The following is a 23862-nucleotide window of genomic DNA, read 5'->3' as shown; positions in this document are numbered from 1 at the left end:
CTTTTGTTTTTTTCTATGATCCAGTGGATGTTAGCAATTAGATCTGTGGTTCCTCTGTGTTTTCTAAATCCAGCTTGTACATCTGGAAGTTCTCAGTTCACATACTTTTCAAAGCTAGATTGGAGGATTTTTGACCATTACATGCTAGCCTGTGAAATAAGCGCAATTGTGTAGTAGTTTGAACATTCTTTGGCATTGCCCTTGTTTGGTATTGGAATGAAACCTACCTTTTCCAGTCCTGTGGCCATTGTTGAATTTTCCGTATTTGCTGTCATATTGTGTGAAACACTTTAGCAGCAGCATCTTTTAAAATTTGAAATAGCTAAGCTGGAATTCTGTCACCTCTACTAGCTTAGTTCATAGTAGCACTTTTAAGGCCCACTTGACTTTACAATCCAGAATATCTGGCTCTAGGTGAGTGACCACACCATCGTGGTTATCCAGGTCATTAAGTCCTTTTTTGTATAGTTCTTCCGTGTGTTCTTACCAACTCTTCTTAATCTCTTTTGCTTTTGTTAGGTCCTTGCCGTTTTTGTCTTTTATTGTGCCCATCTTTGCATGAAATGTTCCTTGGTATCTCCAGTTTTCTTGAAGTGATGTCTAGTTTTCCCCATTCTGTTGTTTTTCTTCTATTTCTTTGCACTGTTCACTTAAGAAGGTGCTCTTATCTCTCCTTGTTATTCTCTGAAACTATACATTCAGTTGTGTATATCTTTCCCTGTCTCCTTTGCCTTTCACTTCTCTTTTCTTGGCTATTTATCATATAATTGGACTCAAACAGCATGTAGCATTTTCATATTGGTTTCTTTTACTTAGTAATATGTATTTAAGTTTCCTTTTTGTTTTTTCATGGCTTGCTAGCTCATTTTCTTTTAGCACTGAATCACTTTCTGTTGTTTGGATGTCCCATAGTTTATCCATTCACCTACTAAAGGACATCTTGATTACTTCCAATTTTGGCCATTATGAATAAAGCTTGTATAAAGTCAGGTTTCTGTGTGGACATAAGTTTTCAACTCCTGTGAATAAATGTCAAAGTGAGCAATTGCTGGATTACATGTTACGTGTATGTTTGTTTTTGTAAGAAACTGTCAAACTGTCTTCCAAAGAGGCTGTATGATTTTTATTCACCAACAATGAATGAGAAATCCTGTGACTTCCCATCCTTGTCAGCATTTGGTGGTGTTAGTGTTCCTGATTTTGACCATTCTGTCAGTAGTGTAGTCATACCTTGTTTTATTAATAATTTAACTTTCCCTGTTGAATATAACATGCAGCATCTTTTCATATACTTGTTTGCCGTCTGTTTTATCTTCTTTTTTTTTTTTAATTTTATTTATTTATTTTTTTTTTGTTTTATCTTCTTAAGTGTAGTTATCTGCTAAAGTCTTTGGCCCACTTTAATATGATGTTTTCTTATTTTGACTCTGAAGAGGATTTTTTGGGTGTATTTTGGATAATCTTTTCTCAGTTATGTGTTCTGTAAATATTTTTCCCAGTCTATGTTATCTTCTCATCCTCTTGACGCTGTCTTTTGCAGAGCAGAAGTATTTAATTGTATTAAAGGCTGACCTATCAATTATTTCTTTCATGGATCTTGCCTTTGGGGTTGTATCTAAAAAACCATCACCATACTAAATAAACATCATCTAGGTTTCCTTCTCTGTATTCTACTAGGAACTTTATTGTTCTGCATTTTACATTTAGGTTTGTGATTGAGTTTGAGGTAATTTTGTGAAGAGAGTGTAAAGTTTGCATCTAGATTCAACTTCTTGGCTTGTGGATATCCATTTCTGGCACCATTTGTTGAAGAGACTATTTTCACTCCATTGTGTTGCCTTTGCTTCTTTGTCAAAGATCAGCTGACTGTATTTATGTGAGTATATTTCTTGGTTGTCTTTTCTGTTGCATTGATGTATTTGTCCATTCTTTCACCAATACCACACTGTCTGGTTACTGTTTACCACTTTTTTTTTAACTTTTCACTCCTTGCTGTATTTCTGAGTTACTACCTAGAATAGTTTCCTTGTGCCTGAAGAATATACCTTTTATAATCCCATCCTTTGTAGACTGTAGATACTTCTTCCTATGCAAGAGCCTGAGCTTGTACTTTTGTGGCTCTGAGTTACTTATTTTTCCATTTTTGGCACCTGTGAATGTCCCTTCACTTTGCCTTTGGCTTCATATTAAAATCTTTTTGTTCCTATTTTATTCAGCATTTCTGTGTATTTGTTTAGGTCTTATATTTTACTTGTTAAAAACACATCTTTGTCAACACTGTATTATCACTCTTTTTAAATTTTAGACATTTTGGTAGGTGTGAGGTGATATCTGAAATGTGGCTTTAATTTGTATTTCCCCAATGACTAACAGTGTTGAGCCTCAATTTTTTGTGCTTTAGCTAATTTTTTCATATCTCTAGTTTTATTCTGCTTCATGGTAGATTTTTATTACAAGGGGGTGTAATTTTCTTTTGCTCTGAAATTTTGATTCTCATTTTTTGCTTTCTTCTCATAGTAGCTTCAGATGTATGTGGTATGCCTCATTCATCCTGCCCATGCTGCCTTTCTCTTTCTGGGGTGATTTTTTTTCTGTGTTTAATCACCATGAAAATCCTCACTCTGTTCTGTCTGTTCCTTCACGGGCTCAGTAGTCTCCAGCAGATCCTTTGTACAGCTTGGACTCGAGCTGGGTCCGAGGTATTTGAGTTTCACTACTCCTAAGAAATTTGAAGTTACTTGATAAAGAAGGAAGCAAGACAGGCGAGAGGAACCACTCCTTCTAGCTTTGAGTATGAATGTTTATAAATAAAACTGGAGATCCAGGTGAGGAGAAAGGGTGGGCAGAACTTCATTATTGTTAGTTTAACACTGATTTTGGATCCAGGTATCCATGTAGAAATCTTGATAATTGAAAATAGAAGTTAGTTATACAACTACAAATGTCTTAAGGAAAAATATGCTAAACTGAGGAAAACACAGAGTCTGCATGTCTCTGTATATATTTTTAAAGAATGAAAAAATATTTTCTAGGGCAAGCCTTTAGCTCTCTGAAAAACCTGTCTCTGGACTCACTGTCAGAGTCACAGTGTAGGTGTTTCTGTATAAAGACCCATATAATTAATTGAATGTTTGTATTTTCATCTAGATGTTTTCTACTCTTAGTGCATCAGTCACTTGTGTTTAGGAAATAGTAGAATTCTGAACATTTTCTCATCTAGGTAGTTCTCTGTCTCTCTCTTTTGTGGCTACACCCTGCGGCATACAGGATCTTAGTTACCTGACTAGGGATTAAACCCAGGCTCTCAGCATTGGGAACGTAGTGTTGTAACCACTGGAATGCCACGGAAGTCCCCTCATCCAGACATTTTTAAAAGGATTTTTTGGGTAGATGATAATCTTTTTAAGAATATTTTGTAAGTATATGTATTTGGGGTCCTCATTTCAAACAGTTTAAAAAACCATTTCCTTATGAATAACCTGTTGCCTTTTATAAATAATTTTTTAGCAAACATTGAGAAGAATGTGCTACCTTACCATCAAAGAAATGGCTAACATCTCTGAGGATGTGATAATTGTTACAAGCAGGTATGTGAATAGTTAAAACCTGGGATGGGATACTTACATATTTAGTGGAGTATTTGTTGTTCTCTTTCTATTAATTTTACGTTTTGACTGTAAGAAAGCCAATACGAATTTAAAAAAGAATATAATGTCAAAGAGCATTCTTTTCTAAAATGTGGTTGTCATCCTGTGAAAACCACCCCTGTCTGATAAAGCAAAAAAAAGAAGTCACGAAGGCTAATGCTAATAGATTGATTACATTTAGAATCATAATATGTCATTAAACAAAACTAAAAAGTAAATGATGCACTGAAATAAAATATTATTTAAAAATTTAAAATTTTATATTATAGTTGCTTTATGAAATAAAATTTAAGTACATCAAAAGACTAATATCTAATATATAAAGAACTCATATTTCAAAAGTTATCTCCATGTGATAATTAATAAAATAACTAATATAAAGAATCTAAATATCTTTAGTCATTCTCACTACATTTACAAAAAATGTAAATTAAAAATTCAATAATAAGTTACAGTATTTTTTTGTGCTTTTTAAATTCAAATTATTTAAACTAAAAAAATAAAACCCCCAAAACCCAAGCAGCTCACCTGTTTCACCCCTAGTCCCTGCCTCTGGCATCCACTAAACTGTTCTCTGTATCTATGAACTTGGTTTTATATATGTATATTTATATACTTATTTAAATTCCATGTATAAGAACTATTACATGGTATTTGTCTCTCTCTGTCTGACTTATTTCACTTAACATAAGGCTCTCAGGGTCCATACATATTGTCACAAATGGCAGGATTTTATTTTTTTAATGGCTGAATAATATTCCAGTGCATATATATACCCCAATTTCTTTACTCATTCATCTATTGATGGATACTTAGCTTGTTTCCATATCTTGGCAATTGTAAGTAATGCTGCAGTGAACATGGGAATGCATATATCTTTTTGAATTAGTGTTATTGTTTTCTTCAGATGAATACCCAGAAATAGAATTGCGATATGGTGGTTCTGTTTTCAGTTTTTTGAGGAATCTCCATACTGTTTTCCATAATGGCTGTACCAGTTTACATGTCCACCAGCAGTGCAGAGGGTTCTCTTTTCTTCATGTCCTCAGCGCTTGCTATTTCTATGTTTTTGTTAATAACCATTCTAACAGGTGTGAAGTGATAATCTTATTGTGGTTTTGATTTACATTTTCCAGATAACTGATGAAGTAGAGCATCTTTTCATGTACTTGTTGGCCGTCTGTATGTCGTCTTTGGAAAAATGTCTATTCACATCTGCCCATTTAAAAAATTTTTTTTTTTTTTTTGCACTGAGTTTATGAGTTCTGTATAAATTTTGGGAAATTACAGTATTTTTGCCAATCAAATTGGCAATAAAGAAAAAAGTTAGTCAGAACTTGTAAGGGATATTGATTTTCTTTTAAACAGGAGGTAGAATAATGAATTGGTTCAGTTTTTCTAGAAAGCAGTGTGGCAGCATTTGTTTAATGTTTGAAAGGGTTTATCCCTTTAATCCAGTAATTCCACATCTATGAAATTATCCTCAGAAAACAGAGCATTCATTATTGATGAAATATTTTAATTTTTTGGATATATTTTTGAAACATCTTTAATGATATGGAAAAGTCCTCAGTACAGTGCTGAATGAGAGTTGGATTCAAGTCTGTATATTCCTTGTAGTCTTAAAAATATTCTAAGTATATATATAAAAATTTATGGCCGAAAATACACTGATTGATTACCAGTAAGTTACCTCTGGGTGTTTGGAATTGTGGTTATTTATATTCTTTAAACTTTTGATAATTTTCAAATTTCCTAGAATGAGAGTGTATAATTTAGAGTCCTAAGACATTTAACAAATTTTATGTAGAAAATAGTTAATAGTTATTAATTATAACTCATTCAAGTGACTCTGATATTTGTATAGCAAAATAAATTTTGGAGGAGGATACTTATGCTTAACCAGCAGTTGTGTTGAAGTTTCAATTAGTAAAGCTTTCAGCTGAAAAGAACAGAGAGCCAGATGTAAATAGTAACAAACAAAATAGGCAGAGAAACTGGTGTTGCTTCAGTGGCTCAGCAGTGTCAGGGCTGATGTATCTTAAATTCTTTGGGACATCTTCACATTATTGCAAAATAGATGCCTGAATTACTGGCAGTGCACCATTCAAGATGGGAGGGGTACCGGGAAGGGGGCCAGAGAGAGCCAGCACCATCTGCCTCTTTCATCAGGTATGCAAAAGCTTTTCCCAAGGCAATTTTTAGATTTCATTTGGCACAACTGTGTTATGACTAACCTTAGGAGGCCAGGAAAGTGAGTATTTAGCTTTTATAGCCCAAGGGGCAAGCTTGAGAGAAGGGATTGAAAATGGATACTTAGATTAGTTAACTCACCACAAGTGGCACAAATAAAAAACAAAAACAAAAAAATCTTCACTGAGATTGTTGCTGCTGCTACTAAGTCGCTTCAGTCGTGTCCAACTCTGTGCGACCCCAAAGACGGCAGCCCACCAGGCTCCTCCGTCCATGGGATTTTCCAGGCAAGAGTACTGGAGTGGGTTGCCATTGCCTTCTCTGAGGTTGCTAGTCTCACTGAATAGTGGAAAAGTTAAAAATAGAGTATCAACTGTTGATTGAGGATTTTCGTTTCTTTGTGTAGCTGGTAGTACTTCCACCTTTGTCCTGTTAGGCTGCTTTGCAATGTGGTTTGCTTCTTGTTCGTTTGAAGTGATTAGTAGATGTTGTGGGCAGAATAATATACCTTCCACCTGCAAGGCCTCCCTGTCCTAATTTCTAGGACCTGTCAGTATGGTCTATGGCAAAGGGGAATTCCAGTTGCTAATCAGCAGATAGGGAGCATATCCTGGGTTATCTACGCGGGCCCAATACAAGGCTAAGGGCCCTTACATAGAAGAGAGAGGTGGAAGAAAAGCCTCAGTAAAGGGATGTGATGGTGGAAGCAGGGCCACAGAGCTGCACTGTTTTTGCTGGATTTGGAGATGGAGGAAGGAGTGTCCACAAACCAAGGAAATATGGGTAACCTCAGAAGTTGGAAAAGGCAGGAAAATGGATGAACCCTGGCAGCCCCCAGAAAGGAATGCCTTCCTGCTCATACCTTGATTTTAGCCTACTGAGGCCTGTGTTGGACTTCACGTTACAGAACTGCAAGGTAAAGAAATGAATGTTGTCTTAAGCCTCTTAAGTTTGTGGTAATTTGTTACAGCAACAATTGGAAACTACTGGATTTTGCAGTATATTAACACAGGGAGGCCTGGCAGGCTGCGATTCATGGGGTCGCAAAGAGTCAAGACACGACTGAGTGACTGAACTGAATATATCAGATCAATACCTTGTACACTTTAAAGTTAGACAGTGTTATATGTCACATCTCAAAACTGGAAAAAAACTAGTAAGAGCCTTTGGTACCTGAAAGTGGGGTGCTGCTGTAACAAATGCCTAAGAATGTGGAAGTGGCTTTGTAATTAGGTAGTGAGCGGATGCTGGCAGAGTTTGGGGAGCATGATAGAAAAATTCTGTACTGCCTTGAACAAACTGTTAGTAGAAATATGAGCATTAATGCCTCTTCTAGACTAAGAAGGAAGTGAGCAGCAGGATAGAGAAAACATTTATCAGGTATCATTGTGAACAGACTGTTGACAGAAATATGGACATTAAAGGTGCTGCTGGTGAGGGCTCAGGAGAAAATGTGGAAGAAGTTTCTATTATTAATAGAAACTGGAGGATGGGGATCCTTGTTATATTGTGGCAGGAAGCTTAGTTGCATTGTATCCTGCCCTAGGTGGAAAGTGGGGCTTACAAACATGAATTTGGATATTTAACTGAGATTTCTAAGCAGAATGTTGAGGTGTGGCTTGATTTCTCTCTTTGTCATTTAGTAAAATTTGAGAGTACAGTAAAAATTGAGGAGAGACCTGTTAAACGTGAACCAGGAGATCTTGATAAATACTGAATCATTATGTTGTACACCTGAAACTAATATAATGTTGTAGGATCAATTACACCTCAAAAACACAACAAAAATAAGCCAGGAGTTGCTGATTTTGCAAATTCTCAGCCTACCAAAATGGCAGAGGATACTCAAATCAAGAGATGTGTGTTTGGAAAGCGTTCTCTAGAGAAAAAGAGTTACTGTATCGCCTTTTGCTCAAACTTCAGAAAGATTAAAAGGTCAGTGTATTCACTCACACAAACCACTCTGAGAGATCAAAGGTGTGACTCACAGATTCCCTCAGCATTTAAGCAGAAGCTGAAAATAGAGATGGGATTATCTAGGCAAGATCTGTGAAGGAACCTCTTGACTAGTGGAGTGAGTCTGTACAAATATGGTAGTCCCACAAGGCACTTGAGAACCTTACACCAGCAGAAACACTGCCAGCTTGGACTGAAAGGACCAGAGATGAAGTGAAGGTGGACTATCAGAGCCCCAAAATTCTGCAGGCAGGAGATAGGCTGGTAAGACTCCTCAGCTTTAAACACAGGCTGCCCTTTATAAAAAGGAAGGATGGCTCAGAGGGCAGAGCTGCAGGCCCATAGGGTAGAGCTGAGAACCTAGTGAAATCGGCTTAGGACTTAAACCCTCTTCCTGTTTGCCTGGATGGATTTCAGAATTGTCTGGGGCCAGTAACTCTTTTTTAGCCTTCCATTTTCTCTTTTTGAGTAGGAATATTTGTGTGTGTTCTGCTATGCCAGGTCCCATCTTTGTGTTTCAGAGCAGCGAACTTGTTTTAAAGTTTAGCATGTCCATGGGTAGAGAGGAATTTTGCCTCAGGATAAATTATACCCTTTCTTACCCATCCCTTATGATTTTTGATAATAAGATTGGTGCTTTGAGTTGGGTGAGATTTAATTGAGATTTTGGACTTTGAGCTAATGCTGTAATGTGTTGATTTGGGGGAATCTTGGGATGGGTTCAATGTATTTTGCCTATGAGATGGATGCAGGCCTGCTGACATGATTTTAGCCCAGTGAGACCTAAGTTGGAATTTTAGCCCTTAGAACTAACTAGAAGATAATGTACTTTTGTTATTTTAAGCCTCTAATTGTGGTCATTTGTTATAGCAGGAATAGAAAACGAATATATTAGATGACCATTCTATATACATAGGCAATTATGTTAGCATGAATATTGAGAAGACCTGAAGGCATACCCTTTGCTAAAGAATATATATAAAGAGCCATTAAGCCCATGGCAATGTTCTCAATATTATTAGTCATCAGGGAAATGAAGATTAAAACTTCAGTAAGGTATCTTTTTACATTCACTAAAATGGTTAAAATAGCAAAGCCTGACAATACCAAATCAACAACCCTACTCCAGTATGGAACTTGGTATATGGAGCAGTTGAAGCTGTCAAACATTGTAGATGGGAATGTAGAATGGTACAGCAACCTCAGAAAAGGTTTGGCAGTTTTTTATGAAGTTAGACATATACCTACCCTGTGACCAGTGATTTTACTGCTGTATATTTACCCAGGAAAATGAAAATCTTTGACCACAAAAAAAGACTGTACAAGAATTTGATTGCAGCTTTGTGAAGCCCTAAACTAGGAACAACCCAAAGGTTCATCAATAGGAGGATGGCTAAACAAATTGTATTTTATTAGTATAGTGGATCACTACTCAGCAATAAAAAAGAACAAATTGCTGATTCAAGCAACAACACAGACACAGTCCTAAAATAGTATGTTGGAACAAAAGAAGACACACAAAGAATGCTTGGATGATTCTTTTCATATAAGTTCGAAGACCAGCCAAAACTCAGTTGTGGTGATAGAAACCAGAAGTCTGGTAGATTGGAGGAAACTGACTAGATGTGGGAATGAGGGAACTTTCCGAGGTGAGGGAAGTATGCAGTATTTATTTTGGGTAAAGCTTACATGAGTGACTCCAAATGCCATCTAACCGAACACTTAAGCTGACATTTTTAAATTGTATATAAATTACAATTCAGTTAATGAAAATAAAAATACAAAGATGTAGTTAGTGGCTTAAGGATGATCAAGTATATTGACAGTCTGGTCATACTGTTCTACCCCTGTCTGATGAGACTCACCAGTGAAAGTCTGCATCTGAAGATTGCTTAGAATTCTGGGATTGAGTCCTGAGGACTGAGTCATTGCTCACATGGCAGGTAGCGTGGGGGAGTGGGTATCAGTATGTGATTAATTACATCCCTAGTCTCAGGAAATTACACAGTCTCAGTTCAGAGACCATGGTTTAGGAGGAAGTAAAGCAGCTAGGGGCTATGGCAATGACTGTCTGGCAAGCAGTTTTGATATCAGTTGTGGGAATGTGAGGATTTGGACAAGAGGAGGACAGTACTTGAGTTTCTGAAGGAAGCAAGAAGCTAAGACCATCCACAGACTTGGTAAGAAATATTCAAGCCTGAAACAGCCTTTTGACTTGAATGGTGGTGCTGTCCCTGACATTATGTCTACCAGGACTTGGTGTAGAATAAGAAAGGAAGTGAGATACTATTCTAATTTGACTTAGCCATCACTCTAGTGAAACTTCTTTCTCAAAGATTTCTAGTAATCTCTTAATTGCAGAATCCCAAAAGCTGATTTTTCAGTCTATATTTTACTTGGCCGCTCTCTTAGCTTTAATATGGTTAAACACTCCATGAAGTTCTACAGTCTTTGGCTTTCAGAACCGTAGAACTGAATTTTCTTGCATCTCTGGTTACTCCATTTTATTTTTCCACAGAAGTGGCTGTTCTGTTCCTTATTCAGCTTACTGATTCAAATGCCAGTCTCTTCTGGAAAAAGCTCTCCTAGACACACCCGGAAATAATGTTTTACCAGTTATCTGGGCATCCCTTAACTCAGTGAAGTTGACACAGAAAATTAACTGTCTCAGTGGCTTTAATGGGTGTTGTGAAACCTTTCTATATCCTGCTTTTCTTCCCTCTCTCCTTCCCAGTTGACACATAGACTGCCCCAGTTTATTTGGATTCTTATTCTCTATTAAATACTTATTCTCTATTAAAATGAAATTGTGGAAGACTTTTGAGAGAAAATGATGAAAATGATGCCAAGCCATAAAATTCCCTACTCTTGCTTAATGAACACCAGTGAGTAAAAGGGAAAGTCGGGGGACTTCTAATTCTAGCCAAGATGGAGTAAGGCCATGACAAGTCATCTATTCCAATAATTACAACAAAAACCTTTGGACAGAGGTATAGAAAGGTATATAGGTATGCCTGAGGCCTTTGAATAATAACAGTGAATTAGATCATGGCATCCAGTCCCATCACTTCATGGCAAATAGATGTGGAAACAGTGAGAGACTTTATTATTTTGGGCTCTATAATTACTATAGATGGTGATTGCAACCATGAAATTAAAAGACACTTGCTCCTTGGAAGAAAAGCTATGACCAACCTAGACAGCATATTAAAAAGCAGAGACATTACTTTGCCAACAAAGGTCCATCTAGTCAAATCTGTGCTTTTTCCAGTAGTCATGTATGCATGTGAGAGTTGGACCGTAAAGAAGGCTGAGCACCGAAGAATTGCTGCTTTTGAACTGTGGTGTTGAAAAAGACTCTTGAGAGTCCTTTGGACTGCAAGGAAATCAAACTAGTCCATCCTAAAGGAAATCAGTCCTGAATATTCATTGGAAGGACTGATGCTGAAGCTGAAACTCCAATACTTTGGCCACCTGATGCAAAGAACTGACTCATTGGAAAAGACCTTGATGCTGGGAAAGATTGAAGGCAGGAGGAGAAGGGGACGACAGAGGATGAGATGGTTGGATGGCATTACCGACTTGATGGACATGAGTTTGAGCAAGCTCCAGGGGTTGGTGATGGACAGGGAACCCTGGTGTGCTGCAGTCTATGGGGTCACAAAGAGTTGGATATGACTGAGCAACTGAACTTAATGAATAACAATATGGTGAGTTTCATGGTTATTTTGGACCAAGAATGGACTAATCCAAGAACTGTATGGTGGGAGGAGTCAACAAAGACTGAAGCCTGTCTCGATCCTGAGCACAGGTTAAAGACAAGACCTCTGCAAGCTGGAGAGCATGGAGGGAGAATCCTTGTTTATTCTTGTTTTTCTCTTTACTTTCTGGTCTTGCTTGAGGCCAGCCCTAGTTCTGGAACATTACTGTGATGTGACACCTGAAACCCTGAGATATGCCATTTAAAACCACAATGAGATACTACTATACATCTTTGAATCAACTAAAAATTAAATAGACTCACTTTACCAAATATTACCAAGAATGTAGAAGAGTTAGGTTTCCCATATGCTTCTGGTAGGAGTCAGTACCATAGACAAAATCACTATGGCTATGTAAAGCATCACCTCGGCTGTACTGATCTACATTTTTTGGACTTCTCTGATACAAATGGAAAGTGCAGAATTAGACCCAAGTACATGTGGAAATGTAGTATATGATGAAGGTGGCATCTCTAATCACTGGGGTAAACATGTACTTTAAAAAAAGTGATTTATTTGGCTATGCCGGGTCTTAGTTGCAGCATTCAGGATCTTTTTTGTTTTTTTTTTTTTGTAATTTATTTTTTAATTGAAGTATAATTGCTTTACAATTTTGTGTTAGTTTCTGCTATACAACAGTGTGAATCAGCTGTGAGTATACATACATCCCCTTCCTCTTGAGCCTCCTCGCCTACCCCCCTGTCATTCCAGCCCTCTCGGTCATCACAGAGCACGGAGCTGAGCTCCCTGTGCTATACGGCATCTTGCCACTAGCTATTTCTTTTGCACATGGTAGTGTACACATGTCAGTGCTGCTTTCTCAGTTTGTCCCACCCTTTCCTTCACCTGCTGTATCCCCAAGTCTGTTCTCTACGTCTGTGTCTCTATTCCTGCCCTACAAATAGGTTTGTCAGTACCACTTTTCTAGCTTTCATATATTTGTATTAATATACGATATTTTTCTCTTTCCAACTTAGCATGTACTTTTTTATACATGATGCTGGGATAACTAAGTAGCCACTTAGAAAAAGATAAAATTTGATCTGTGTTTCACGACATATAAATAAGTAAACTCTGAAAAGATAAGGAATATAAATTTTATAAGATGAAGCCATGTAAGTACTAGAGGAAAACCTTGCTGTAGGGAAAAGGTTTGTAATTATCACTAAAATCCAGAGGCAATGAAAGAAAGGGTTGATAAATTTGACTACATAATTTTTTTAAATTGCATGACCCAAACACCATAAAATAGAGAATAAACTAGAGGTTTGCAGTAGGTGCAAGTTGTGGTATAAACAGTTATTCTTAATTTATTGTCATGGTATCCTACACGACATTGCCACTCATTTTATGGCAAAAATGGACTGATAGTGGGTTCATGACGAGAAAGGAGATCAGTAGTTTTGCTACATTGTGCTTCACTTAGGAGGAGACAGCCTGATGCCATGATGACATGGCCTGTTGAATGCTCAGCGGAAGTAGTAGGTTGGAAGTAAGACCCTGTGAGGTTGGGAATTCTCCTCCAAGATGCCATGTATCCACTGAATCAGTTGCCAGTGTATGATACTGTCGCCAGTAAACAGACCAGGTGGGTCCAGAAATCCATAGTTAGAAGTAGGACCGGCCCCTCTCCCTCACTCCCAGTGACCCACTTGGAGAATTTATTCTTCCCATTCTCACCCTAAGTATAGATTAGAGGGCCTGATTCCCAGGGGACAATGTTTTCAAGGGATGAAAAAGGGGAAGCATTTAACCCATTGATCCCTGGTTCCCATTGGTTATGGATTAACTCCAGCTCAGAACTGTCCCACTTCTGGATGCTACATGTCTGAGTAACAGGTTGGCAAACCTAAGGCATCACACACTCCAGAGTCAGAACAGCCTTGGGGCAGCAAGTGAGCCAGGTAAACATTTGAAATGATGACTATTATTGGGTCACTTTGTGTTCTTCATGCCTAGTGGACCAGCGGGCAATGGAAGGTGCTGATATACTCATAGAGGTAATTGACCTTGATTCCTACCAGGATCTAGGGTTGTTCATATAAAGGTGACAGAGAGGACTGTATCCAGAATTCAGAGTATTCACTCAAGTGTATTTTGGTGCATTCATGCATGGGAGAGTGGTGATTAGAGAACAACCAATGGTCCAACCAGGTTAAAACCAACAAAAGGTGTGGGTCCCTTGGGATAAAGGTTTGAGTCACTTACCAGAGGCATAACCGAGATAAGTTACCTTATCTGGCCAAGAGTGAGGGAAATACAGAATGGATGGTTATATGAAGGAGATGATGAGTATCAGTTATGGCTTTGAAATGAGCTGTAGCAGCAAGGATTGTACCATGTTCTACTCATCTTCCTGTCTCTTGTAGAAATAGTAAACAGTACCATCCTGAAGACTCAGTGATAGATTAGATTCAATGGAAGACATGTTCAAATGTGAGGGGTGCAAAGGATGAGCCATACTGGGTGCCACTTTCAAGCCACCTCACGTTTCTTCAGCCTCATCTTTGGTTCCAGTCATGGCTGTGGTCAGCATTTCCATGAGGTCCAGCTTACTTGCATTGATAGTGCTTCACCTGAAGCATGTGGTGAACGTTTTGCTTTCTGCCCTGAGATTTCTTGTACATACTCTGAACTCATATATGTATGAGTTAACATGTGAATGTTAAGAGAACAGGAAGTTAACTCTCTGGGGTTAACTCTCTACTAGGGGCGAAGAGCTTATGGATAAATTCTTTCTTTTTCATTCCTTGAATGTATGGTTGCTGAGATATATTTCACTAGGTTCCTCAGAAGGTTGCTCATTAAAAAACCAGTTGCTTGTGGCAGTGATTCACTAGAGAAAACTTGTCTGGGTTGATTTTCCCTCCTCCTTTGTTTACTTCCTTATCTTTTACTTCTCCCTCAGAACACATTCCCAAATAAACTATCTGTAGGTAAACCTTTACTGTCAGGGCAGCCTAAGCTAAACAGAAGTTCAGAGCAACTGTTGGCAAACTATGGCCAGTGGCCAAAGCTGTTGTGCCATTTTGTAAGTAAGGTTTTTTTGGAACGTAGCCATGCCTTTTTGTTTATACATTATTGTGACTACTTCCATGCTATCAGTAGACAAAGGAGAGAAACCTTAGAAGAAACTAATCCTGCCAAACCTCAGTTTTTTATCTAACTGGATAAATGCAAATATTTGTGAAAAAGACTGGTTGATAAACTATTTGTATCCAAACAATGGAAATCTGTGCTGCTATTAAAAAAATTTTAGATATGCATTTATATATTTTAAAAAACATAAATATCTAAAATTTTAAAACATCTCCCTGTATGGAAAGATTCTTAGGTTATATCATTAAGTAAAATTGAAGGTACCAGAGGAGTGGATATCCATTGGCATGCATTTTAATAAACCCCGGTGGTTGTAAATATGTATTTTAAGAACTTCCTTAAGAAAACATAAGTGACTATTCACAATGACTGTTTCTAGTTGAGTGGCATTATAGGCTAGCGTGGATGAGGACAGACTTAGACTTTATATTTTATACCTTTCTGAATATGTTGAGAATGGATTGTTACATGAGTAAAATACTTTAATAACTGAAAAATGAAAGAAGCTGAAGGACTGTCAGTTATTCAGGCTTTCTCCTTTTGGTGCCCTGATGAAGTGAGTTGGAGTTGGAGGCCATTTTGGATCATGTGAGGGGAACTGAGTGGGAGAGGAGATGGAGAGTCAATCTGAGGGCAATATAAGTACACAGAAGACAAGAGAAGGAGGGACAAAAGAGTGAATAACCTAAAGATGAAAAACCTTTTAAAATTATGGACATGAAATTTTGTACCTCAGTCCACACTCCCCTCCTGCCTTTGCAGCTCCATAGAAGGGTCTGAAATCATTGACAGTTGTCATTTTAGAAAGCCATTCCTGAGAAAGAGACATCTTAAAGTAATCATTTTAGCCAATTTCTTTTTTTCCTTTAAAAAAGAGTTGTTTTTTTTTTTTTTTTTTTTTTTTTTTATTGTGGTAAAAGTCTTCCTCCATAACTCAGCAGGAAAAGAATCTGCCTGCAGTGCAGGAGACACAGGGATAAGTGGGTTTGATCCCTGGGTCTGAAAGATTCCCTGGAGGGGAGGGCATGTCAACCCACTCCAGTATTCTTGCTTGGAGAATCCATGGACAGAAGAGCTTGATGGGCTACAGTCCATGGAGATGCAAAGAGTTGGACACGACTGAGCATGCACACAGTCACGTAATATAAAGCATACTATTTTAACCATACTTTACAGTTCAGTAGCACTGAATACATTCACATTGTTGTGCAACTCTCATCATCCATCTCTCAAATTTTTCACCTTCCTAAACTACAACTATGTCCCCATTAAACACTAACTCCCCATTCCCCCTCTCCACCCCCACCTCCAGCCCCTGGCATATACCAGTGTATTTTTTGACTCTATGTGTTTGACTCAGTAAATCTTAAATCCAATTTTCTGTGGATGGGTGGAGCCATTTACCTGGGGCCAAGCTATGGTGGAGGTAATGAAGATAATGGTGACTTCCCTCAAAAGATCCTATGCATGTACTGTTACACTCAGTGCCCCCTACCCTGCAGGAGGACACCACCAACCCACGTCCGGAGACTCCCAGACACCCACAGGCAAGTTCGGGACAGTCTCTTGTGAGGTCACAGCCTTGTCTAACTCAGTGAAACTATAAGCCGTTGCTGTGTAGGGCCACCCAAGACGGATGGGTCATGATGAAGAGTTCTGACAAAATGTGGCCCACTGGAGAAGGAAATGACAAACCATTTCAGTATTCTTGCCTTGAGAACCCTATGACAGTATGAAGAGGCAAAAAGATAGGACACTGAAAGATGAACTCCCTAGGTCGGTAGGTGCCCAACATGCTACTGGAGATCAGTGGAGAAATAAGTCCAGAAAGAATGAAGAGATGGAGCCAAAGCAAAAACAACACCCAGTTGTGGATGTGACTGGTGATGGAAGCAAGGTCCAATGCTGTCAAGAGCAATATTGCATAGGAACCTGGAATGTTAGGTCCATGAATCAAGGCAAATTGGAAGTGATCGAACAGGAGATGGCAAGAGTGAAGAGATGGCTATGGTCGATGTGATTAGATTGGTTAGTTTTCTGTGATTGTGGTTTTCAGACTGCCCTCTGATGGAGAAGGATAAGAGGCTTATAGAAGCTTCCTGATGGGATAGACTGACTGAGGGGGAAACTGGGTCTTGTTCTCATTCTAGGTATCTCATATAATTGGAATCAAATAATGTTTGTCTGCACCTAACGTATATTGAAATGCATTTTTGTAAGGTTACTTTAACAAATGTCCTACAAACAAATGTCCTACAATAAAGAAGATTATCCCTTCTTTATTTTTCCCTGTGCTATACAGTAGGTTCTCATTAGTTACCTGTTTTATACATAGTAGTGTATATATGTCAATCTCAAGTTTTCGGTTTATCCCCACAGTTTCCCCCCCTTGGTGTCCATATGTATGTTCTTTACATCTGTGTCTCTGTTTCTGCTTAGCAAACAGGTTCATCTCTACTGTTTTCTAGATTCCACGTATATGCATGAATATGCAATATTTGTTTTTCTGACTTATCTCTTTCTGTATGACAGTCTCTAGGTCTATCCATGTCTCTGCAGTCTTGTTCTTTTTTATGGCTGAGTAATGTTCCGTTGTATATATGTATCATATTCTTCCCTGGGGCTTCCCTAGTTGCTCAGATGGTAAAGCATCTGCCTGCAGTGTGGGAGACCCAGATTTGATCCCTGGGTTGGGAAGATCCCCTGGAGAAGGAAATGGCAACCCATTCCAGTACTCTTGCCTGGAAAATCCCAAGGATAGAGGAGCCTGGTAGGCTATAGTCCATGGGGTTGCAAAGACTTGGACATGACTGAGTGACTTCACTTCACTTCACGTCATATCTTTATTCATTCCTCTGTTGATGGCCATCTAGGTTGCTTCAATATCCTGGCTATTGTAAATAGTGCTGCAGTGAGCATTGAGGTACATGTATCTTTTTGAGTTATGGTTTTTCTCTCAGTATATGCCCAGGAGGGGATTGCTAGGTCATATGGTGGTTCTATTTTTAGTTTTTTAAGGAACCTCTTTAGGCTTCCCTGGTGGCTCAGATGCTAGAGAGTCCATCTGCAATGCAGGAGACCCAGGTTCGATCCCTGAGTTGGGAAGATCCCCTGGAAAAGGGAATGGCAGCTCCCTCCAGTATGCTTGCCTGGAGAATCCCATGGACAGAGGAGTCTGGCGGGCTACAGTCCATGGGGTTGTCAAGAGGCGGACACAACTGAGCAACTAACACTTTTCACTTTCACAGAACCTCTGTACTGTTCTCTATAGTGACTGTATCAATTTACATTCCACCAGCAGTGTAAGAGAGTTCCTTTTTCTCCACACCCTCTACAGCATTTATCATGCGTTGATTTTTTTGATGATGGCCATTCCAACTGGTGTGAGCTTTGATTTGTAGTTCTTTAATAGTTAGTGATGCTGAGCATCTTTTCATGTGCCTCTTGGCTATCAGTCAGTTTCTTTTAAAGAGTTAGATTTGGGGAGTTTGGGGGGATTTGAGCATGAGGCTCTCTATATCGTTGTCTGTTTTTTATGCCAGTAATCAGTATACAATGGAATATTACTTAGTCATAAAAAGGAATGAGATTGCAGAGACCTGGATGACCTAAAATTATGTATGTACTTAGTTTTTTGTGACTAATGTCTCTTTTCCCTCTAGAATGTAAGCTTCATGAAGGCAAAGACTTGGTTTTGCTCACTGCTGTGTTCTTTAGATTTAAAATGGTCTTCTATCCAATAGTTTTTATGTTTATCCAAAGAAGATACTCAATAAATATTTGTTGAATTAATAGTTGCATTAAGATAATTATGGGGACAAGTGGAATTAAGTATGGGTGGACTCCACAGAAGAGAGAACTTTAATCTTATGGTAACTAATTTGATTTTTCTCAGTCTGACTAAGGACATGACTGGAAAGGAAGATGTGTACCGAGGCCCAGCCATCAGGGCTCTCTGCAGGATCACTGATGTAAGTTCTTTGCTTTACTGAGGCATCAAAGGGGACCTGTGTTTATCTGCAGGTGGCCATGTAAATTTAGTAGGATTCCTTGTCTGACTTTGTGATTTAGCAGCAGCAGAGAAACATGACTACCAGAAAGGCTTTTGTGGCTCCAGGCTTTTTTCCTTCTAGATTGTTTTTGCCTTTTATTTATATTAGTCTATTTCTCGCCATATTTACTCGCATGAATTTTTGTCATAGGGCACGTTGCTTGTAGGAAACAAAAGCCATTTGAATTTAGCTTTTATATTTTATTTTTTTATTTTTATAAACATTTTTTGATGTGGACAATTTTCAAAGTGTGTATTACGTTTGTTGCAACATTGCTTCTGTTGTTTATGTTCTGTTTTTTTTGGCCAAGAGGAATGTAGGATCTCAACCCCTTGACCAAGGAATTGACCCTCCCACCTACTGGAAGGTGAAGTCCCAACCACTGGACCACTGGGAATGTCCCAAATTTAGCTTAAAAGAAAACTTTATTACAAAACACAAATCTCTCAGAATTTGAGGTAAAGCTTACAACCAGATACCAGAACTAGAAGTAGGACAGCTGTAAGGAATGCAACAGCAAGATTTCCAGGTATTTACCATTACGATCCATTATTTATGAGGCTCAAGCCTCCTCATTTAAATATTTAGGAGAAACAGTCTGACTAGCCGTCAGCTAGCCAGTAGCTTGTGTCCACCTGGGTCTAAGTCAGGTGTTTAACCTTGACTTAGTCTGTTGTATTAGAAGGAATGAGGTTATAGAGTATGTTAGGCTGTCCCTTTCTTGGAACTCTGCAGGAAAGGTTAAAGTGAAGGGCAGACTGGGCATTGCCAACCAAACTGAATAAGATTTTGGCTGTATTCATGAGTGCTGTGTTTGGTGTATTCATGAATGAATACACATTCATATGTGTATTCGTATATACACATGTATTTTGTGTATACATTTGCATCTGAGTTACAGAGGCTGAGCAGGCATAAATGGTAGCTCTGGACCTAGAAGGAGCAATAGGAGTGGTTTAACGTTTCTCAGGCTCCCTTACTTTGTTGTGGTTGCTTTTGTTTTTAGCATTAAATCAGTAGCATGAGACTTGACCATGCCAAGGCTAGCAGTAAGAATCTCTTCATCTAAGTCATTGAGCTTGGTGTGTGTACCATCCTTATTTGCCACCACCTTGCCAGGGCTAAACTTTCTTCCAGGTAAGTTAAAAAGAAGTTTATTTTCAGAGGATTTCAAGCTGAGGACTCAATATAATTAGCATATTCCACATGTAATTTCTTATGTATTTGAAATAATCAGAGTTTACAATTGATTTATAGAACTTTCTGGGATCCATATGAAAAATGTTGGGTTGGCCAAAAAGTTTGTTTGGGTTTTTCTATAAGATGTACAAAATCTCAAATGACCTTTTTGACCAGCCCAGTATATGCCCTATACATAGAGGTATCTTCAGGACTTCTAAAGCATCCCCATTTAGGAATTCATTTTATAATACCTCTGGTAGGTTCAGCCTTTACTTGTGTATTTCCGAACTGGGATTCTCCACTTTGAGACCATTTATTTCATTGTGGAGCAGTTATTCCTTCTCCTTCTGTATACTCTAAAATGTTCCTTCTTGAAGCTACCACTTGGTTGTCTGGGTCCTGTCCTCTGGGATCTGATTATTATATGATAAGCCTTTTAATACATTCTAAATATTTGCACAGAAACAAATGTGTGACTTGTGTTTGTAGATTATTTTGAAGTGGTAATTTTGCATGGAAATGTCTTACTTCAGCCTTTTTCTTTATGAATGTTCTCAGGGGACAATGTTGCAAGCCATTGAGAGGTACATGAAGCAGGCCATTGTGGATAAAGTCTCCAGTGTATCAAGTTCAGCATTGGTATCTTCCTTAGTAAGTGAACAAGTAACTGATTCTCATGCATGGTACAGTTTCTAGTTGCAAAAACAAAATACCACTATGATTCTCTCACAAATGAAACATTAAAAAATATGTATACATTTCTGTTACTTTATACAAATGCTTTATCTGACAGAGGAACATTGAAGGATTAAAATGGGCAGTTAAAGTGTGAAATTTTCATATGTTTGAAAGGTTTTTGTCATGAGAAAGCTATGTTATACACATAACACAGATGGGGGATAAGGGTGGGATGAGGGTCAGGAGAGAAACTGGGAGGTAGTCTCTTTCTCTGTCTTCCTCTGTGACCTGCCCTTGAGCCTCTTGTCTCTTTGTCCTCTGCTTTTGTGGGTGCCTTGTGTCTGCAATTGTCCTTCAACCCAAAGTCTACTGTCCCACTACTGAATTTCCTCCCAGGAAGTGCTCTTTGTTTTAGTAATATCTTTTCTTTCTCTTTTTCACCAAAACAAAATTTATTCATGACAGACTATCACATTGTATTTGATTAAAATTGGTTACTAATGTGTGAATGGATTAGATCATCTGAATCACGAGAGTTGCTGGTTCTGGAATATAATTGGTCGAGTTTTACAGCAGGTACTCTACTTTTTTATGGCACTCTGTTTTTTCTTCCAGGTGAGTTTCCTGGAAGTAAAACCTTTGATGTTAACATTATTTAAGTACCATCTTATTAATTATCCATTCCCTTCCCGTCCTTTCCCTCTCATTACTTCCCTTTATACATCTCTCCCAGCCCACAGACATATGCTCACCTTTGCAAAGGGGTCTTGAACAAGTGTGTCAGGTTCACTAGTTGTCTCAGAGACTTGAAATAGACATCTAACACTGTAAAGTTGTTTCTTTTTTTTTTTTCTGGAAATGTCTGTTAGTGATTTCCCAAGAAAACTAACTCATGTTTCTAAACTTTTAGTGACTATGTGTGATCTGTTCTCAATTTTTTCTGTATTTAGCACATGATGAAGATAAGCTATGATGTGGTTAAGCGCTGGGTCAATGAAGCCCAAGAAGCTGCTTCAAGTGATAATATTATGGTCCAGGTACTGTCACTGAATCACCTTGGCTTATGTCTCTAGATCAGCTTTCTGTAACCCTGCATTTTAGGGGCAATTTATTGACTCTCCAGATGAGTATTAGCTAAAGACTAATATTAAGCAATTTAATATTAAGTAGCCTATTAGTGCATATTCTCAAGTAAGTATCCCCTAATTATGATTTACCCTGCTAGTGTTTAGTAGAAGCTATAAGAATGTTTGAGAAAGATTCTTATATTCAGTAATATTTGAGGTGCTTATTCCCAAAGTCATAATTTATTTTATTCCTGTTTGAAAATTTGTGAAGGTGGATGTTCAATTCCAAGCTTTTCAGGCCTTGATTATACTGTTTGAGGTGTGTGCTCAGTCACTCAGTCAAGTTAGACTCTTTGCGACCCTATGGACTGTAGCCCACCAGACTCCTCTGTCCATGGGATTTTCCAGGAAAGAATACTGAAGCATGTTGCCATGTTCTCCTTCAGAGAATCTTCCTGACCCAGGGATCGAACCTGTGTTTCCTGCATCTCCTGCATTGGCAGGTGGATTCTTTACCCCTGAGCCACCTGGGAAGCGGAAAACCCATGACCCAAAACCCAAAACCCATGATTATATTAGACATTATAAAACTTCTGTTGGAAGGATCTACTTTTGATATTCACTAGGCTATTCTTAATTAAAAGGAAGAAGATTAAATTCTTAACTGGCAAGTTTTGTATAAAATACCCCATTTGTGTTTGAGAGAGTACTTATTCCATTTCAGCATTTACTTCTCATGTTAGCATATTCAGTTATGAGGAAATAAAGTAGTAATTTTTCCCTTGGGAAACATTCTCACCCTCCTAACTCTGATCATTGTGTTTTTACACAAAATGCCATGATAATTACATGCCGTAAACCTACTTTAGGAGATGAATCTATTAACCACTAACATAACCACAGATGATTTAAAGCCACTAAGCAAGACCTGTAACACTGGTTAAAGCCTTGGACCTGAGAGCCTTTGTCCTAAGGATGGATGGGGCAACGCTGAATCTGCTAGAGCCGTCTTCAGATTGTATGTCATCCCCTTAATACTTACCTAATCTGAATTAACAGGGTAAATTAAAAACTCATCCTTTCAATCATGCCTGTGTTTGATTCAGCATGGAAAAGATAATTCTCTTTGTATACATTAGAGTTGGGTATCTTTTTATTAAAAACCTAGCTCTGTATGATTGCATTTTTATGTCAATTTTATCCTCTTCCTATTCAGCCTTCTTTCTGTCTTACATTCTTTTTCTTGTTCTTTAGTACCATGCATTGGGAGTTTTGTATCACCTTAAAAAGAATGATCGCCTTGCTGTTTCTAAGATGTTGAATAAATTTACTAAATCTGGTCTCAAATCACAGTTTGCTTACTGCATGTTGATCCGAATTGCCAGTCGCTTACTAAAAGAAAATGAAGAGGGGTAAGTGTTTTCATCTAAACCTAAGTAATTTTCCATTTGCTGGTTAACATGCCTCAGAGTTTATTTCCTTTATGAATATTTTTTGGGCAGTGCTGACTTTACAGAGGGATTTGGGATTTTCCAAATTAAGAAGGAAAATCATGGGATTCCTAGTAACACAACTTTTATTTTTACCTTAATGTATGCTTTGGTATGGGCTTCCCTTTTGGCTCAGTGTAAATAATCTGCCTGCAATGCAGGTTCAATCCTTGAGTCAGGAAGATCTCCTGGAGTAGGATATGGCAACTCATTCTAGTACTCTTGCCTGAAAAGCCCCATGGACAGAGAAGCTTGGTGGGCTACAGTTCATGGGGCTACAAACCGTTGGACGTTACTGACCACACACATGCTCTAGTATATGTACTTAATAGGGTATGACCACTAATAATACAATAAATAACAAACTGATATTGAACAAAAAAATACTTACCATAGGTTATATAATAATTAAATGTGAAAGCTGGAAGTGACCTTAAGAATCATCTTTTCTTTTTTATTTTTATAAAAGAGAATGTTGAAGTATTGTATTTAATGATTTATTTAAATAATTTATTCATTTAAAGCACATGAGGGAGACTAGTAGAATTACACATTCATAAGGTTTTTATATTTTTCATGAAGTAGTGTTATATTATCTGATGGTATACAGTGATAATATAAGGATAAGTATTGTAATCTGTTGAGTAATCATTAAGAAAACTAGGAGATACAATGTAAATGTCAATAGAGAACATAAAATGGAATGTTAAAAAAAATACTCTGTTGAGCTTCCTGCT

General features: G+C 38.0%; 1 protein-coding gene across 2 annotated transcripts in view; it reads left to right on the top strand.

Moving 5' to 3' along the window:
• The window catches only part of COPG2 (COPI coat complex subunit gamma 2), a 268489-nt gene that overhangs the window by 19944 nt on the left and 224683 nt on the right, over positions 1 to 23862 (top strand). For both annotated transcript variants that reach the window (XM_043872663.1, XM_043872662.1), the window contains exons 5-9: positions 3508 to 3587; positions 18552 to 18627; positions 20449 to 20541; positions 21519 to 21605; positions 22890 to 23047. In XM_043872663.1, the coding sequence (XP_043728598.1) occupies positions 3508 to 3587; positions 18552 to 18627; positions 20449 to 20541; positions 21519 to 21605; positions 22890 to 23047 (494 nt within the window). The remainder of the gene's footprint in view (positions 1 to 3507; positions 3588 to 18551; positions 18628 to 20448; positions 20542 to 21518; positions 21606 to 22889; positions 23048 to 23862) is intronic.

The sequence above is a fragment of the Cervus elaphus genome, chromosome 18 (genome assembly GCF_910594005.1).
Source record: "Cervus elaphus chromosome 18, mCerEla1.1, whole genome shotgun sequence".
Classification (NCBI taxonomy): domain Eukaryota; kingdom Metazoa; phylum Chordata; class Mammalia; order Artiodactyla; family Cervidae; genus Cervus; species Cervus elaphus.
Note: the sequence above shows the minus strand (reverse complement) of the source record. Positions and strands in the feature narration are given on the sequence as shown.